Source organism: Ahaetulla prasina, chromosome 1, assembly GCF_028640845.1.
Source record: "Ahaetulla prasina isolate Xishuangbanna chromosome 1, ASM2864084v1, whole genome shotgun sequence".
In the NCBI taxonomy this organism is placed as follows: domain Eukaryota; kingdom Metazoa; phylum Chordata; class Lepidosauria; order Squamata; family Colubridae; genus Ahaetulla; species Ahaetulla prasina.
In genome coordinates, this window is record NC_080539.1 from 266,090,721 (window position 1) to 266,109,750 (window position 19,030).

At 44.0% G+C, this 19,030-nt stretch overlaps 1 protein-coding gene across 1 annotated transcript in view; it reads left to right on the forward strand.

The window, feature by feature from the left end:
* The window catches only part of KCNQ1 (potassium voltage-gated channel subfamily Q member 1), a 456,225-nt gene that overhangs the window by 54,091 nt on the left and 383,104 nt on the right, over positions 1 to 19,030 (forward strand). The window contains exon 2 of the mRNA XM_058157948.1: positions 11,857 to 11,947. Within this exon, the coding sequence (XP_058013931.1) occupies positions 11,857 to 11,947 (91 nt within the window). The remainder of the gene's footprint in view (positions 1 to 11,856; positions 11,948 to 19,030) is intronic.

Here is a 19,030-nt window from a genome sequence, read left to right on the forward strand (position 1 = left end):
GATTTGTTAAAGGTTAAAAGGATATGTTAACTCTGCTAACCTTTAATGGACTTTGCTGACTAGGAACAAACAATGAGGTTTTAAGGATTTCTTCATAAACGAAAGATGGGAGATGGGAACAAGAGATCATTTGTTGTATTTTAAGAGAAGATGTTAAGTTACTAAAATTGTTTATACTTGCTATGATGAAAGAGGAAATCATTTTTTATATATATTTTTCTTTTTCTTTACTATAAGTAGTCCTCAACTTTAGACCCAAATGTTTAAGGATTATTCAAAGTTATGAAAGCCTCAGATAGGGTGTGTTATGGCCCATCAAACATTTCTGGCTTTTGTAAAACATCACCCTGCCCCCCCCCCATGGTCACATGACCACATTTTGGGTGCTTGGCAACCAGCTTGCATTTAGCTCTGTTCCTGCAGACCCACAGAGGATTTCCCTTCCCTTCATGAAAGAGAGGATAAATCCTTAGTCTGGCTCCAGGAGTGTTTCAGACTGAAAGGGCTACCTGCTGGGAGAATTTCAGCTCCATGCAGCTCCATGAAATCTAGCAGGCAGCTCTTTTGCTCTGTCTACTTAATGACCTGGGAGATTGCTTAATGACCACAACCAGAAGTTCAGTTGTGGTCATTGAATAAAGCAGTCACGTGACATATCAGTTAATTAACGCTTCGATCAATTATCAATGTTTCAACTGTGGCCATAAAGTGAGCACTATCTGTATATTATTTTTTTCTTTTTTTTCCTCTAATTCTTTTTTATTTTTATCTTAGCTTGTATTAGTTTATAATCTTTTCTTAATTATCTTATCTTATTATAATTATCTTAATTATAAGCATTAATGTTCTAATGTTGCTGTTAGAGAAAACATCTGGGAATTCCATGAATGACAACCCCTCCTCCCCCCAAAAAAACCCTATACCAGGGGTCAGATGCTCCCGGTTCAGACCAGATCGCCCAATCCGGTAGCGATGGTGGGTGGTGGTTCGGAGAACTGGTAGCAAAAATTCCTGTCTTCCCCCACCCCAGCTGAGCCGAATTTTTTCTTCGGCCGAAAAAATGCTTTTAAAAGTTTTAAAAAAAGCCTCTGATGATCGTGCGGCTCAGCTGGGATAATTAGAACCCTTTAAAAGCTTTTAAAAGGCTCCTCTGGCGATTCCAGCTGAGTTGCCTGATTGCCAGAACCTTTTAAAAGCATTTTTTTTTACAACCTCTTCAGCCAAAGAGGTTGTAAAAAATGCTTTAAAAAGGCTCTGGTGATCAGGGAACTCAGCTGGGATTGTCAGAACCCTTTAAAAGCCTTTTTTCCTCTGGCGATCCCAGCTGAGTTGCCTGATCACCCAGTCACATTACCCCCCCAAGCAACGCCCACAGAACCGGTAGTAACAAATTTTATATTTCACCTGTGCCCTATACACCACCAAACAACAAGAACAAATCAATCTGGATAGACAAATGACCAGGCTCAAATTATCATATTTTGGACAATTATGAGAAGACCAAACTCCCTAACTTTCCATAATGTTGGGAAAGGTGAAATGAAAGGGAAACACAGCACAACTAGAAGCCAGGTGGATGAATTCAGTTTTATTGGCTAGGAATAAATTGTTGAGAGACTTGAAAGGCCAGACTGGAAAAATCCATTGCTAAAGAGTCAACATAAATTTGATGTGACATAATCAATGCTGAGAAGATGAATGAAATATAAGACTTTCTCTAAATTCTTAACCTGCAGTCAAGTGCGAATAAAAAGACTGGCACTAGTACCAGGAAACCCAGATATTCTTTCTATATTTATTTATTTATTTATTATTAAATTTGTATACCGCCCTTCTCCCGAAGGACTCAGGGCGGTTCACAGCCAAGTAAAATAGACAATATATAAATACAATTTAAAATACACTTAAAAAACTTATTAAAATTGGCCATAATTAAAATTTAAAACTAAAACCCATTTAAAAACCCATAAATTTAAAAAACTAACCCAGGCCAGCGCAAATAAATAGGTAAGTTTTAAGCTCGCAGCGAAAGGTCCGGAGGTCCGGAAGTTGACGAAGTCCTGGGGGGAGGTCATTCCAGAGGGCGGGAGCCCCCACAGAGAAGGCCCTTCCCCTGGGCGTCGCCAGACGACACTGTCGCGCCGACGGCACCCTGAGGAGTCCCTCTCTGTGAGCGCACGGGTCGGTGAGAGGTATTCAGTAGCAGCAGGCGGTCCCGTAAATAGCCCGGCCCTATGCCATGGAGCGCTTTAAAGACGTTCACCAAAACCTTGAAGCGCACCCGGAAAGCCACAGGCAGCCAGTGCAGCCTGCGCAGGATAGGTGTCATTCGGGAGCCCCGAGGGGCTCCCTCTATCACCCGCGCAGCTGCATTCTGGACTAACTGTAGCCTCCGGATGCCCCTCAAGGGGAGCCCCATGTAGAGAGCATTGCAGTAATCCAGACGAGACGTCACAAGGGCGTGAGTGACCGTGCATAGGGCATCCCGGTCTAGAAAGGGGCGCAACTGGCGCACCAGGCGAACCTGGTGGAAAGCTCTCCTGGAGACGGCCGTCAGGTGTTCATCAAAAGACAGCCGTTCATCCAGGAGAACGCCCAAATTGCGCACCCTCTCCATCGGGGCCAATGACTCGCTCCCGACAGTCAGCCGTGGACTCAGCTGACTGTACCGGGATGCCGGCATCCACAGCCACTCTGTCTTGGAGGGATTGAGCTTGAGCCTGTTTCTCCCCATCCAGACCCGTACGGCTTCCAAACACCGGGACAGCACTTCGATAGCTTCATTGGGGTGGCCCGGTGTGGAAAAGTACAGCTGAGTGTCATCAGCGTACAGCTGGTACCTCACACCGAAACCACTGATGATCTCACCCAGCGGCTTCATATAGATGTTGAACAGAAGGGGCGAGAGGATCGACCCCTGCGGCACCCCACAAGTGAGGCGCCGCGGGGCCGACCTCTGCCCCCCCGTCAACACCGTCTGCGACCGGTCGGAGAGATAGGAGGAGAACCACCGATAAACGGTGCCTCCCACTCCCAATCCCCCCAACCGGCGCAGCAGGATACCATGGTCGATGGTATCGAAAGCCGCTGAGAGGTCTAATAGGACCAGGGCAGAGGAACAACCCCTATCCCTGGCCCTCCAGAGATCATCCACCAACGCGACCAAAGCCGTCTCAGTGCTGTAACCGGCCGGAAACCGGACTGAACGGGTCTAGATAGACAGTTTCCTCCAGGTGCAGGGGAAACTGATATGCCACCATATTTCTACAACCTTAGCGGCGGGTTGGAGACCGGACGATAATTACCTAAAACAGCCGGGTCCAGGAAGGCTTCTTGAGGAGGGCCTCACCACCGCCTCTTTCAAGGCGGCCGGAAAGACTCCTCCAACAAGGAAGCACTCGTAATCCCTGAGCCAGCCTCGTGTCACCTCCCGAGTGGCCAGCACCAGCCAGGAGGGCACGGGTCCAGTAAACACGTGGTGGCATTCAGTCTACCCAGCAACCTGTCCATGTCCTCGGAGTCACAGGGTCAAACTCATCCCAGACAACATCACCAAGACCGCCTCGGACGCCCCATCCGAATCGCCACAATTTTGGTCCAGACCGTCCTTAAGCTGAACGATTTTATCGTATAGATAACCGTTAAACTCCTCAGCACGCCCCTGCACGGGTCATCCCGCCCCTGGTGAAGGAGGGAGCGGGTCACCAAACAGGGCAGCTGGGCGGTTATCTGCCGACGCAATGAGGGAGGAGGCGAGCAACGCCGCTTCCTCAGTGCCACTAGGTAGGTCCTAGTATAGGATCTAACTAGTGTCCGATCAGCCTCTGAACGGCTGGACCTCCAGGAACTCTCTAGGCGCCTTCTCCGCGTTTCATCCCCTCAGCTCCTCGGAGAACCAAGGAGCCGGTTGGGATCTACGCCGGGTCAGAGGCCGCAAAGGCACGACACGGTCTAAGGCCCCAGCCGCAGCCCGCTCCCCGCCTGCAGCTAGTTCCTCTGCCCTGCCGTGAGCCGGGCCCTCAGGCAGGGGCCCCAGCTCCGTCTGAAACCTCTCTGGGTCCATTAGGCGCCTGGGACGGTACCAACGTAATGGTTCCGTCTCCCTGCGGTGTTGGGTAGCGGTCAGAAAGTCCAGGCGAAGGAGAGTGATCTGACCATGACAAAGGTTCAATGACTATTTCCTTTAAGTCCAGATCTCTCAACCACTGACCAGAGACAAAATCAGGTCCAGTGTGCCTCCCCCGATGTGAGTGGGGCCATCCACTACTTGAGTCAGGTCCAAGGCCGTCATGGAAGCCAAGAACTCCCGAGCTACCGTCGATGACGAGCCAGCAGATGGCAGATTAAAGTCCCCCATGACTAAAAGTCTGGGGGTCTCCACTGCCACCCCGGCAAGCACCTCTAGAAGCTCGGGCAGGGCAGCTGTCACGCAGCAAGGAGCCAGGTACGCGACCAGCAAGCCCAACTGACATCTACGACCCCACCTCACAAAGAGGGATTCACACCCGGCAATCTGAGGTACAGTGGTCTCCCTCGGCTCTAGACTCTCTTTAATAACAACCGCCACCCCTCCACCCCTACCCTGGGCCCTCGGCTGATGGAATGCACGGAAACCCGGTGGGCACATCTCGACCAGGGGCACGCCCCCTTCAGTACCCAACCAGGTCTCCGTAACGCCTATAATATCCGTGGCACCCCCCTGAATCAGATCATATATTAGGGGGGCCTTATTGGCCACGGACCGTGCGTTGCATAACATCAGACGAAGGCCCAGGCTCTGAGAGTCTTGACCATCCGGGAAACGGGTGAAGTCAGGGGGATCGGGGCACGCGATCGCCTGCATACATCGAACGCGTGACCCCTTGCATCGATACGATCCCCCCCTTCCGCCATATCTGCCCCTCCCACTTACCGTGCAAATAGACTCACCTCACACAAAGGAACACTCCCCCATAACCTCCGAACCCATTTGACAGTCGCCACGAGCATGCGCTGGAACTGGTTTCCTCCCGACGGGCTACCCCATCACCCGCCCTACCCTCCACCCCTTAAAATTGCCCTGTCTAAAACCCCAAAGGCTCTTTCTTCTCGCATGCCACCTCTGTGGGTCCCAAGACCCGTCATTGAGGCCGGCCCTTGGTAGCGATATAGGCCATTCCTGCGGCGGGGGCACTGCAGGCGCAAGAGTTCATGTACAGTGTAGCGCATAGAAAAAAGTGCGAATCGACGAGGGATGCTAAGATGGTAAAATCCCAAAGAGATAAAATGGTAAGTCTTCCAGCGGGAGTCCAGTTGGTAAAGGACAGATGGAGCAGGAACCGGATAGCGATGACAGAGCAGGAACAGACAGGCCGGCAATCTCCATAGTGTGCCTATGGGGAATAGTTCTACAAGGTCTTAGTCAGGTAGAAATGGCTATCGGTCTGTCCGGGTCCATAGACCAGTCCAAGCTATTCCAATCCAGTCCAATCCTCTCCATAACCCGCAGATGGACATGCATGACCGACCAGTTTAGGTGATCCAAAGTCCGGTATGGGAGGGGAAGGGAGGTAGAAATACGATGGAGCAAGCCAGGCCTCCAAGGGCCACTTGATGACACGCAAAACAGGCCACAAGAGGACAAACCTCAGCCATGAATCCGCCTCCTCTCCACCGAGGCCTCGCCACACCCATCCATTGGTGGGACTGCCAAACACAGGGCGCCGTTGGGCAGGCGCCGCAGTCCACAAGGCTCGCCGGGCCCAACCAGCACCGAAGAAACTGGCGCCGATGGAGCTGGCGCTAACGGAGCTGGCAGGCCCACTGACAGCCAAAAAACGGGTCGGGATTCGAATCCACAACCCGAAGCTGTCGGAGCCAGGCCGGGACCGCCGCCGACGATCTCCCGCCGCTGGAAATTGGCCAGGATCGCCGGGGTCGCCGCTGGAATCGCCGCTGGGATCGCCGCTGGGGCAGGGCTGAAATCACCGCTGGGGCAGGGCCGGAGCCAAGGCCGGAGCCCGCAACAAGCCGCAGGCCTCCCTCGCCTCTCTCTATAAAAAACTCTTCTATGTCAAGCAATTACCCTCTTTGATTATATTAAAATGTCATGTAATGTCCTCTTCTAATCATTGGAATTTTTTCTTTTAATTCCTCCCACCTCCCACCCCCGCACCGAAACTGTGCTTTCCTGATATTATAAGAAGAGCTAGAAGATTTGTACCTAAACACAAAACACTTCTGCCTAGCATTTTGTCCCCCCCCCTTTTTTTTTCTCATTTGGGTGTTCTAAGACTCACTGATGAAAAGATTCAGGATAATTTTCAAGTGGTATAAATTACATCTTTTTAGAAGTCTGCTTAACTTTGCGGTGGAACCAGCCGTTTCAATTTAACATAATGGAAGTAAAAATGAAGCTAGGCCTTTTCAGATATCGCATGTTCATTCTTCTCTATATGTGTGTTCATTCTACGTCTATGAGCAGGCTGATGATAATAGCAATAGCACTTAGACTTATATACCGTTTCACAGTGCTTTACAGCCCTGTCTCTTAAGTGGTTTTACAAAATCAGCATATTATACAATGGGGTCATTGGGTGTACCAAAGCCATTTTTTTTAAAAAAAGCATCTGGACTCCTTTTCTAGAGAAAAAGACTTTTTTTTGCATATTTATTATATAAGTGTAGTTAATGAATATGTTTTTCAGCTCTGTAAATATTTGACCTTATATTTCACCTTATATTTTCTGTTTTTCTCATACACTTCTATAATATTGTACTTGATGAGGGAATGTCATGCGTTTTGATGTGCTGCCATCTAGTGGTTAGATTTACTGTTTAATTCAAAGTAACAATCAATAGCTACCTTCACAGTTTACCTTGGCTTCCAGCAAGATTTTAGCAGCTTCTTGAACAGCAGCAGCTACAAAACTCAGACATCTGGTTTTACTAGAGTGTAATATCAATTCTTCCCACTTTTTATTATATTTATGACCCATTAAGGAGTTTATTACTGTAACATGAATTTAGTACTGTAACATTATTTATTTATTTATATTTATTTATTTATATTTATATATTTATATGAATTTATTTATTTATTTATTATTTATATGAAATTTATTATTTATATGAAATTATTTATTTATATTTATATATTTATATTTATACATTTATATGAATTTAGTACTGTAACATTAAGGAGTTTAGTACTGTAACATGAATGGCTAAATGTAAAGGTTCCCCTTGCCCTTGGGGCCCCCCTGTGCTAATTGTACAGGTATCTGATGTGATTATGCTTAGCTTCACCTGCAGCTTCCTGTTTGTTAGGAAGCTTATGATCCACTTACAAGTGTGTTCAAGTACCTGTAACTGGTTTAGCTTAGTTAGAAGAATGTTGGAATGATGGTATTGAATGCTGAGCTAATTCAGTAAATGCTGGTTCTTTGTAACCCAATAAACAATTTTCCAAGTTTTTCTGTCAGTAAACTGTTTCCTTGAGTTCTTGTAAACTCAATTATGTGTCAACAGTGATATTATTTATTTCTAGACCTTCAATTCTATATTTCAATGATTTATAGTTAAAAATGCAATATAATATGTTATACAATAATAGTAAGTTCTACAAAATAAAGTAACAAGCAAAAAATACAATTCCACTGTACCATATTTCACTCACAATACCAATACTGAAGTCTCTGAAGATCTTTTGAAACAATCAGATTGTAATTCTGATATTTTGTCAGAAGAACATGAGGGAAAGGGTCCATTTTATTTCTGGAGATAATCTATTTACACTGGAGGGAAGCCATGATGTAATAATAATAATAATAATAATAATAATAATAATAATAATAATAATAATAATAATAATAATAATAATAATAATAATAATAATAATAATAATATTTAAATTTCTCCCGAAGGACTCAGGGCAGTGAACAGCCAAATAAAATAACAATCAAGACACATACAATATAACTAAAAACAATAATTAAAAAACTTATTAAATTTGGCCCAAGTTTTAAAATACATTCAAACCCTATAAAACTAATTAAAATTTAAAACCCATAAAATCATCTAAAAAATAAAAATTCAAGCCAGTCCTGCGTGAGAGAATAGATATGTCTTAAGTTCGCGGCGAAAGGTCCGAAGGTCAGGTAGCTGTCGAAGTCCAGGGGAAAGTTCGTTCCACAGAGTGGGAGCCCCCACAGAGAAGGCCCTTCCCTTGGGGGCCGCCAGCCGACATTGCTTGGCTGATTGCACCCTAAGGAGTCCCTCTCTGTGAGAGCGCACGGGTCGATGGGAGGCACAAGATGGCAGTAGGCGGTCCCGTATGTAACCTGGTCCTAAGCCATGGAGCGCTTTAAAGGTGGTAACCAACACCTTGAAGCGCACCCGGAAGACAACAGGCAGCCAGTGCAGTCTGCGCAGGATAGGTGTTATATGGGAGCTCCGAACCGCTCCCTCTATCACCCGCGCAGCTGCATTCTGGACTAACTGGAGCCTCCGGGTGCTCTTCAAGGGGAGCCCCATGTAGAGAGCATTGCAATAGTCTATACTAGTGCATAGTATAATATGTAGGATATTATATTGTTAAATGATATGCTGTCAGAATATAGTGGTGGAATATTTTAAATTACAGGTAGTTCTTGATTTACAACAGTTCATTAGTGACCGTTCAGTTACATCGGCAGTAGAAAAAGTGACTTACGACTATTTTTTACAGTTATGACCTTTGCAGCATCCATATGATCATGTGATCAAAATTCAGATGCTTTGCAACTGATTCATATTTATGACAGTTGTAGTGTCCCAAAGTCATGTGATCATTTTTTGCTACCTTCTCACAAGCAAAGTCAATGGGAAATCCAGATTCACTTAATAACTGAGTTACTAATTTATCAACTGCAGTCATTCACTTAACAACTGAGGCAAGAAAGGTCATAAAATGGGGCACTTAACTCACTTAACAACAGAAATTTTGGGCTCAATTATGGTCATAGGTTGAAGACTACCTGTAATCTTCAGTTTACAACCATGTTTCAGCCTGGGATTTCTGTTGTAAGTCATGATGGTCCTAAATTGAGGACCATGTAACCAGACCCGATTTTATGACTTCTTTTGAAGCAGTCATTAAACGAGTGCTATGGTCATTAAGTGAACATGGTAGTTAAGCAACACCATGGTCATTAAATTAATCAATGCATCCATTTCTTTGAGCATTTTTCCTTGAAAATCAGCTGAAAAGGCTGGGGAAAAAGGGAAAAAATTAAATTGTAATTACATGACTAGGGAATGCTACAACTGGTTGTAAAGATGAACTGGTTGCCAAGTGTCAAAAATGTGGTCATTTGACTGCTGAGGTGTGTACAATCATAGAATTTACTTGGACTTCAGTAAAGCATTTGATAAAGTAGACCATAACATACTACTAAATAAAGTAGAAAAATGTGGGTTAGACAGCACCACCACCAGATGGATTTGTAATTGGCTGACCAACCGCACTCAACGTGTAGTCCTCAACGGAACTACATCCACATGGAGGGAAGTATGCAATGGAGTACCCCAAGGCTCTGTTTTAGGCCCAGTACTCTTCAACATCTTCATCAATGACTTGGACAAGGGGATAGATGGAGAACTCATCAAATTTGCAGATGACACCAAGCTGGCAGGAATAGCCAACTCTCCAGAAGATAGGCTCAAGATACAGAAAAATCTTGACAATCTAGAACATTGGGCGCTAACTAACAAAATGAAATTCAACAGTGAAAAAAGTAAGGTTCTACATTTAGGCAAAAAAAACAAAATGCACAGGTACCGTATATGTGGTACCTTGCTCAATAGTAGTAAATGTGAGAGGGATCTTGGAGTCCTAGTGGACAACCGTTTAGATATGAGCCAGCAGTGTGCAGCAGCTGCCAAAAAAGCCAACACAGTTCTGGGCTGCCTAAACAAAGGGATAGACTCAAGATCACATGAAGTGTTAGTACCACTTTATAATGCCTTGGTAAGGCCACACTTGGAATATTGCATTCAGTTTTGGTCACCATGATGTAAAAAAGATGCTGAGACTCTAGAAAGGGTGCAGAGAAGAGCAACAAAGATGATTAGGGGACTGGAGACTAAAACATATGAAGAACGGTTGCAGGAACTGGGTATGTCTAGTTTAATGAAAAGAAGGACAAGGGGAGACATGATAGCAGTATTCCAATATCTCAGGGGTTGCCACAAAGAAGAGGGAGTCAAACTATTCTCCAAAGCACCTGAGGGTAGAACAAGAAGCATTGGATGAAAATTGATCAAGGAAAGAAGCAATTTAGAACTAAGGAGAAATTTCCTGACAGTTAGAATAATTAATAAGCGGAATGACTTGCCTGCAGAAGTTGTGAATGCTCCAACACTGGAAATTTTTAAGAAAATGTTGGATAACCATTTGTCTGAAATGGTGTAGGGTTTCCTGCCTGGGCAGGGGGTTGGACTAGGAGATCTCCAAGGTCCCTTCCAACTCTGTTATTATTATTATTAAGTCTGGAACCAGGTTGTCAGTAGCTTTTGTGGGAGAGGAGGTCTGTCATAACTTCGAGAGGTTGCTAAGTGAGGCTACCTCACTTAGCTACTACCTTCTGTTGGTTCCTGTGTATCCTATTTATGGATCTTACTTAACAGGCTATTTCTATCTATCCTTTTAAGATCTGCTAAAATGTCCAAACCCTGAAGTATGTAATCAGAAACTTAGCAGTACAGATTTTAAAATACTTTAAAATTTATCTTTTCTTAAAAAGGTTGAAGATGTAGTAGATTTCAGGAATTCCAATTCAGAGTTTAAAATGGCATTTGCTTAGCTATATAACTTCCAGCACAGTGAAAGCTGAAGGGAGGCAGAATTAGGATACAATGCACAAAGTCACTGTAGTACCTTGTAGCCATAACATCTTCTAGCAAATTCTTAGTATATCTGATATCGGGACATTTTGCTGTTTGAGAAACAGCATCTGACATGTTATAGCCAGAGGTGTGCTGTAGCACCGGTTCAGGCGTCTTTTACCAGTTTGGAGAACTGGCTAAACCCACCTCTGGCTGGGTTTAGCCAACACAATTCCTCAGTCCTATTACCAACCTTGGTCCAATTAGGCAAACTGCCAAAGGCATGTCTTGGCAAAAGTTCAGAAGACACCGATACGAAACAAATGCAACAAGACAAAGCTATCAATGTTGTTGCAAAGAGTCCAAATGCCGTTGCTGGTCATTTAAGCCTTATGGGAGGGGCCAATCATCTCTTGGCCCTACCCCGAGTCATCCTCTTTGCTTTAGCTGCTCTTGCCTTCTGGCAGCTCTTCTCATAAGTGCATTAGGAACAGGCCCCTCCTGTTTCTCTGCCTCACTACTGTCAGCCTCTGGAGTCCACACATCATCCCCCCGATGGCCCTGGCCCCACCTCAGCCTCCGACGCAGAGCCCTCACCCAGGCCTTCTCCAGCCTCCAGGACTGGCCCATGTTCTTCCTCAGCCTCATCGCTGTCTGACTCCGTTGCCAGTTCCGCAGGCTGCTGGCTGACCACAATAAGTTAGCTCCTTGCAAGCATTGTTTATAGCTCTTTTAATTTTGTCTTTCAATGGAGAAGCTGAATTGTATTCTCCTGTAAAACCTTATCCAAAGGTTTTGTTATCTGATAAAAAAGAGGCTAAAAATTAAACTACGTTCCTTCACAATCCCTTTATCCCACATTCTGTTGAGAAATCCTTTGCAGCTTATTACACTATTGAAAGACAGGAATTTTTATTTATTTCTCATTTATTGTTTCTCTTCTTTTTTATAAAAAAAACTTAACTAAATGTTTTAGTAATTTTAATTTTTGTTTTTTTTCTTCCCCCCCAGTTTCCTCATAGTGCTGATCTGCCTTATATTCAGTGTGCTTTCCACGATTGATCAATATGCAGCTCTGGCCACAGGGACATTATTTTGGATGGTATGCCTATGGATATTTGCTTAAGCAACATATAATTTGTATGTATTTTGAGAAGAATTAAAATTGAAATATAGACATGTATTTATATGAATATACTGTATAGATATTTGGTATATATTTGGTAATGTTATTTGGATGTATTCTAATTTGCTAAAATGCCCGGTAATATGAAATATAATCATATACTTAATCAGTACACATTTTACAGTACTTTCATCGGGGGTTTTTTCTGATTGATTTGTATCTGTATTAGAGTAATATGGATAACATGGAAGTAGTTTTGTGTAAAACCTTTAGGTTCGGGCATGGAATGATCTGTAGAAATCCAAATTGGTTCTCATGATACTCTGGATTGTGTTCATTTGGCCATTCCAAGGGTGGTCCAATGGTTTTCATCATCCAAATCATATGCATTTTGTAAGGTTTCTAACATGGTGTTCATGCAAAACAGTTATATTTTGGTGACCCCATCCAAAATACGTCAGCTTTAGTTTGGAAGATTAATTTCCAGAGTATATTTTGACCATACCATATTGATACAGTTCAGAAGAGAAGGATAATGTTGCAGAGAAACTGTTTCTGAGTTCTGTTTCAGTAGGTTTTGGACATCCCTACATAGAAGGATCTAGTCCTCTAGATTGTCCCACAAAGTTGAATCAATTGAGTATGGTCATTGAACAATAATATGTGTGGCAATTCTCAAGAGAAGAGGTAAAAATCAGTCATTTTTAAAAACATTTATTTGCATTTATATCCCGTCCTTCTCCGAAGACTCAGGGCGGCTTACACTATGTCAAGCAATAGTCTTCATCCATTTGTATATTATATACAAAGTCAACTTATTGCCCCCAACAATCTGGGTCCTCATTTTACCTACCTTATAAAGGATGGAAGGCTGAGTCAATCTTGGGCCTGGTGGGGCTTGAACCTGCAGTAATTGCAAGCAGCTGCTGTTAATAACAGACTGCATTAGTCTGTTGAGCCACCAGAGCCACCATATACATAGCTGAGAACCTGAATTTGATGCATTTGATAATGGCCAACTATTCTGACTTTAGACTACACCACTAAACATTTCCTTTCAAGGATATGCACAGTCTATAGTTTTTGCTGTTGTGCATCAATGTTATCTTGATGAACGTATCTTTCTTTTATGTACACTGAGAGCATATGCACCAAGACAAATTCCTTGTGTGTCCAATCACACTTGGCCAATAAAAATTCTATTCTATTCTATTCTATTATGCACTGATCCATACCAATCCAATAAGGCTAACAATCACTTGAATGCTGTGTCCAAGTCCAAGAGTATTCAGTAAATAAGTCCTCTGAGTTCTCCATTGTCAGGACCTGTGTCAGGTTCATGAAACACATACTGAGAGTAATATAAGCAGCCCTTTCCAGCTATTATGTTCCTTGCTGATATCTCAGTAGAAGTTGCTGGCATTGCATTACCTGACTTAATTCCTTGGGGCAAGCCAACATTTATATTTCATTTCACTTTGGGCACTTAATCCTGCAGTTGTTTCTTATGTTGGGATTTCCCCATTATATGTGTTTTAATATTTAATGTAGGCAAAACTGTACCCTCTGTTTTCCAGAGAGTCAACTTTCAGAGTTCAAATTCGTATGAATAAAAGGCCCAGTTTTTATGTCTTTCATATGCAGCTCAACAAGTTTATAGCACTTGGGTTAAGTCCTTCTTAATTTTGTCTTTTATTTATAGAGTTATTTTTACACAGAACTGGTAGTGAATAGTTTCATACAGTGAGTGTACAAATACTAATTGGCTTTTATGAATAAATTTCGTAACCTGGTAATTTACAGAAACATTGAATTAAAATTTCTGAAGTTAGTGTTTGAGACTTGGAATACGTAAAATTTTAGAATTCTAGGTTGGCATTATGTCTGAGAAAATAGTATTTGAACATTGAGGCTAGTGGAACAATGATTAAATGGGGTTTGGGTAAGGATTTAGTCTGATATAAGACTAAAAAGATAAGGAAAATAAGGCCATGGAGAGCATCAAGGTTAATGATAAATTATGATGGTCCTTGAAGAGTAATGTTAGTGCTATTAAGTTAGCAAAAACAAGCTCAGGTAGTGGCGATTACATGGAAATGTTTACAGAATTAGTTTTCGTGACACAGTATGAAAATGATTTGCAATTACTTTGTGGAATTTGGACATCCCAAATTCAACAGAGCTTGGAATTGCTTGGGGGCCTCCAAATGCTAATCAAATGTGGTCTTGCTTAGCTTCCTAAGATTAATTAATGTTATATACAGTAGGGGCCAAGATTGTGGAAACCTTTTGGGAAAAGTATATTTTCTAATACTAGCTAATAACACCACTTTTTTTGGAGTAATACCATAAAATTATACATCAATGGAAAGATAATTTAATCAAGAATGTAATGCAATAACTTTTATGAAGGATTTTCTATTAGAATAGCAGTTTCAGTATAAAGAAGAAAAGTGAAAGGTAGAAAAAACAAGATATACAAAAATTATCACCATAGGAAAAAAATGAGATATACAAAAATTATTACGTCAGTTAATATTTAGTTGGGTGACCTTTAGCATGAATTACGGCCTTATGTCTTCCCATGGAAGTCTTTTAGTTCTGCAGCTGTAATAATGTGAAACCAAAATTGAATGATTGCTTCTATTAACCTGGGTTTATTGCTGTGGTGCTTCTGACTAACAAGTTTTTTTAGTTGGTTCCATAGACTTTCAATTGGGTTAAGGTCTGGGCTATTCCCAGGCATTCCAGCAGTGAAATATGATTATTTTGAAACTCCAAAAAAGGGGTGTTACTAGCCATCAACCCTCAAAAATACACTTTTCCCAAAAGGTTTCCACAATTTTGGCCATTAGAGTAATTTAAATTAATTTAAGTTTTATGATAAATCCAATGTCATCTGAACGGATTGCTGCCCATATGACAAGACTTTTATTGTTTTGTTCTCCCCGGAACAGTTCTCTTCCCACTTGGTGTCCTTCACTGATAGAAAAGACTTGTAGACCAGAGAACAAGTATGGAACTTGTTTCACAGAGCAGTTTTTGTGGGAGGAGCTTACTATTCACAAAATGGCTGCCTATTACAAACCATTCAACTGATGACATACTTTGCCAATCCTGCATACTATCATCTATTTGGGGGCATATTTCCAAACAGAGTACTAGATTGAAATCTAAAAACATAAGAAAACCTACGAGGCCGATTAGAACCTACCCTGGGGTATCCTTGGAAGTTGATACTTTGCTTTGCAATCTGTTATTTTTCCTTTTAATTAATTAGCAAAACAATTATGCACACATAGGAAGCCTAGTAATCTCAGAGGTTAGAGAAATATAAAGGCATAGGAGTCACTTTGCTTACACCTGTGTAGCCTTTGGCTCAGATTTTGAGAGAGTGTAGGGATTGAGGGTAATTGTCCTTTTTTACACAATACTGTATAGTAAAATGTTCTTTTTTATGTTAATTTAATTTTGTTAATAAATATATATGATATTCTTTTGTATTATTACTTCCTTAAATAATATACCTGTGTTTCTACTGGGTACTTTACTACAGTAGTAGGTTTTCCTTGAGTAAAATATTTTCCCCTCTGAAATAGAAATATATTTTTGAGAACTTTGTTTTGCATGTTTTATTTTTGTTAGACCTGCATAATTGTCTTCTTGCTGGATGACTTTAATATTTACTCAATAAATAGTGGAAAATAACTGTTAACAATTACTGAGGATTTTCTGAGTTTGAGAAGCTCTGAATAAAAATTTCATAATTCAGTAGCAAGTGTTATGTTCGGGAGTAACGAGGCTGGAGACCAGGGTAGTGACAACAGCTCTTTAATATAGGGTGAACCCAGCAACAGGCTGGGGGAAAAACCTCTCCTTTTATACAGTTCTGCTGGAGGCTTCGTCCAATCAGCAACGTGCTGATTTCCCGCTCAAATATTTAAAGGTACAAACATAAATACATAACACTCCTCCCCTCCCAGAAAACACTTTGCCTCTATTTACATATTTATTTACATGTTATTTTTCGACGTAGTCACGCAAATAACCTGGGCGTCTCCTAGTTCTTTCTGACCTGCGCGGTTCAGTTCTGGGTGGTGTTTTGAGCTGGTCGGAGGGACTGTTTTCTCCTCCCAGCTCTCTCTCTGAGCCAACGGGCTCTGGATTATTGGCTGACTCTTTTTCTTGGCCATCCGGCCTTGGATTACTTCTGAAACTTTCCCAGCTGTTTCCCTCCGGAACCTGATGGCGTCGCTGGAACTCTGGGACCTCAGCTAAGTCTTGCGCCTCCCCCGGGTCATTGTCAGCTGTGAATTCAAATTGGTATTGGTCATGATTTGTTTCATTTGGTTCGGTTTGATCAGTTATTCGTTTCCTTAACTGGTCTATGTGGCGCCTCCACACTCGGTTGTCTGGTAGCTCTACCACGTACGATTTTGGCCCGGTTATCTTTATTATTTGGCTCATGAACCAACTAGGGCCGTCCCCATAGTTTCGGGCCCACACCCGGTCGCCTATGCTCATTTCCCTTGTCTTTTCTAGTTCCCCCTTGTAACCCTCTGGTGTGTAATGGGGATTCAAACGGTCAAGTGGGCACCGGAATTTCCGTCCCATTAGTAATTCGGCTGGGCTTTTTCTCTGGGGAGGACATCGTTCTAGAGTAAAAAGCTATAGGGGCTTCTGTGCCATTAGGAAGTCTATGGCTGAGTACAGCCCCCACCCCATAAGGGGAGGCATCGCAAACCAACACTAGGGGTAATGAGTTGTGATATTGTATGAGCAGGCTATCACTTGAGAGCAGGTTCTTTACTGCTTCGAAAGCCCTATTTTCTGTCTTTCCCCAAGACCAAACAGTATTTTTCCCTAAGAGCCTATGCAGCGGTTCCGCAATGGTTGCTTTGTTCTTTAAAAAGACCGCATAGAAATTCACCAACCCCAGGAATGCCTGCAGCTCTGCTTTATTTTTAGGCGCTGGAGCCTTCCTAATTGCCTTGACCTTGCTCTCAGTAGGGTGAATTCCTTTCTTGTCTATCCGGTAGCCCAAGAAATCGACGGATTCGACCCCTATCTGGCATTTGTTTGCCTTGACTTTTAATCCGGCTGTCCGGAAAATCCCCAAAACCTTTCTTAAACGTTCCCCCAATTCCTCCATGTTTTCCCCTGAAATGAGGACGTCATCAAAGTAGGGAACTACCCCTGGGAGCCCCTGCAGTAGTCGTTCCATTAGGTTTTGGAACAACCCTGGTGCCACACTGACCCCAAATTGCAATCGGGTGCACTTGAATGCCCCCCTGTGCGTTACAATTGTTTGGGCTTCGCCAGCGGGCGTCACGGGCAGTTGCTGGTAGGCTTGGGCCAAGTCTAACTGCAAAGACTTGTCCTTGCCCCAAAGAGTGCAATAAGTGTTGCACCACGGAACCGGTAAGCGCTTTTCTGTAAGGCTTTGTTAAGCGCCGCCTTGTAGTCAGCGCAAATTCTAATTGACCCGTCCGACTTTATTGGGGTGACGATGCCTCCCACTTTGCGTGATCGACTGGCACCAAAATCCCTGATTTATGAGCTTGTCCAGCTCCTTATCGATTTTTGGTTTTAGGGCAAAGGGACTCTCCTCGCTTTAAGCCTAATGGGGCTACCTGGGGTCTAAGTTGAAGGAAATAGGGGTCCCTTGTACTTGCCCAGGCAGTCCTTGAAGACATCTTCGAACTCGTTAAAGAGAATGTCTTTCAGGTTACAGTCACTTTGTAGATGCCAGTCACTCCCATGCCCAGGGCACGAAACCAGTCTAGTCCCAACAGACTGGGCAGAGTTCCTTCGACGATCGTGATGGGCAGGGTCTTCTTGTATGGGCCGACTCGACTCGGACGGAGGTGGTCCTCGAACAGGGATGCGATTCCCTGGTAGTCGTGGACTCGTAGCCGTTGTGCTTGCAGGTGGCGCTGCGACGGACGGCAGCGACTTCGCCAAAGTGTCCCAGGACATGATGGTGATCGCTGATCCCGTGTCTACTTCAAGCCGGCACCGCATTCTCTATTTTTGGCTTAGTGAAGATCTTCTTCTCCACTTGCCGAGGCGCGCCTATGACCACCGTTGTTTGGTTGGAACTGCGCCTTTTTGTTTGAGCCAATCGCGGGTTGCCTTGCCGATTCCGCGCCTGATTGGCCGATTTGAATTTTCGGCGGAAGGTTGGGCCGCCGACAAACTTGAGCTAGGTGCCCTTTCTTCCCACACCGCCGACATGTCGCCCTTAAACTTGCAGCGTTGGCGCTGGTGTTGACCCCGCAGCTTCCGCACTCATCTCGGTCCCCTTTGTCGCCGGTGCGGCAGACCCTTCCTCATCTTCACCGCCGGATTCGGTCTGAACCTCCTCCTGGTGCACCGGAGTTGCCTTCGCGCCGCCTTCTGTGGGACCGGCTTCTGCAGTGTCTCTGCCGCTTGGGAGGACATTTCATGTGCTCTGGCTTCGCCCAGAGCGTGGCCAGCATCAGGTTGCTCTTGCTAGCAGCCGCCGCCGCAAACGGATGTCTTTGACCGGATGAGTTGCTCGAGGAGCACCTCGCCTAGGTCACGGTATCCGCAGTCCTTGGACGCTTTTCTTAGGGCGCCATGTAGTCACCAATGGATTCGCCTCCATCTGCCTTCGCCTCCGAATTCAAACCGCCGCACGTATTTGGACGGCGCAGCGGCGGTTTTTAGTAAAGTCTGTAAAGTTGGCCACGACACCGACTGCAACGGCGTTGGCTCTGCCAGGGCTTCCGCGATATCAATGACCTCCGACCACAATGGCTTAAGAAGTAAGCCCTTTTCGGTTATCTGGAACTCCTTGCAGTTCGTTGGCTTTAGAAAGCTTTCAAACGGGTCATATACGCTCCCATTTCTCTTTAGCCGGTCAAACGGTGCGGGCGGAGTGTAACTGGCCATCTCCGCTTTTCTGCCCTGGGTTTGCTGGGTTCGGGTCTATCGTGCTTCAGCTCGGTTCTGGTTCTCCTTAGCCTCGAGATCCCACCTCGCCGCCAATGTTAAGTTCTGGAAGTAACGAGGCTGGAGACCAGGGTAGTGACA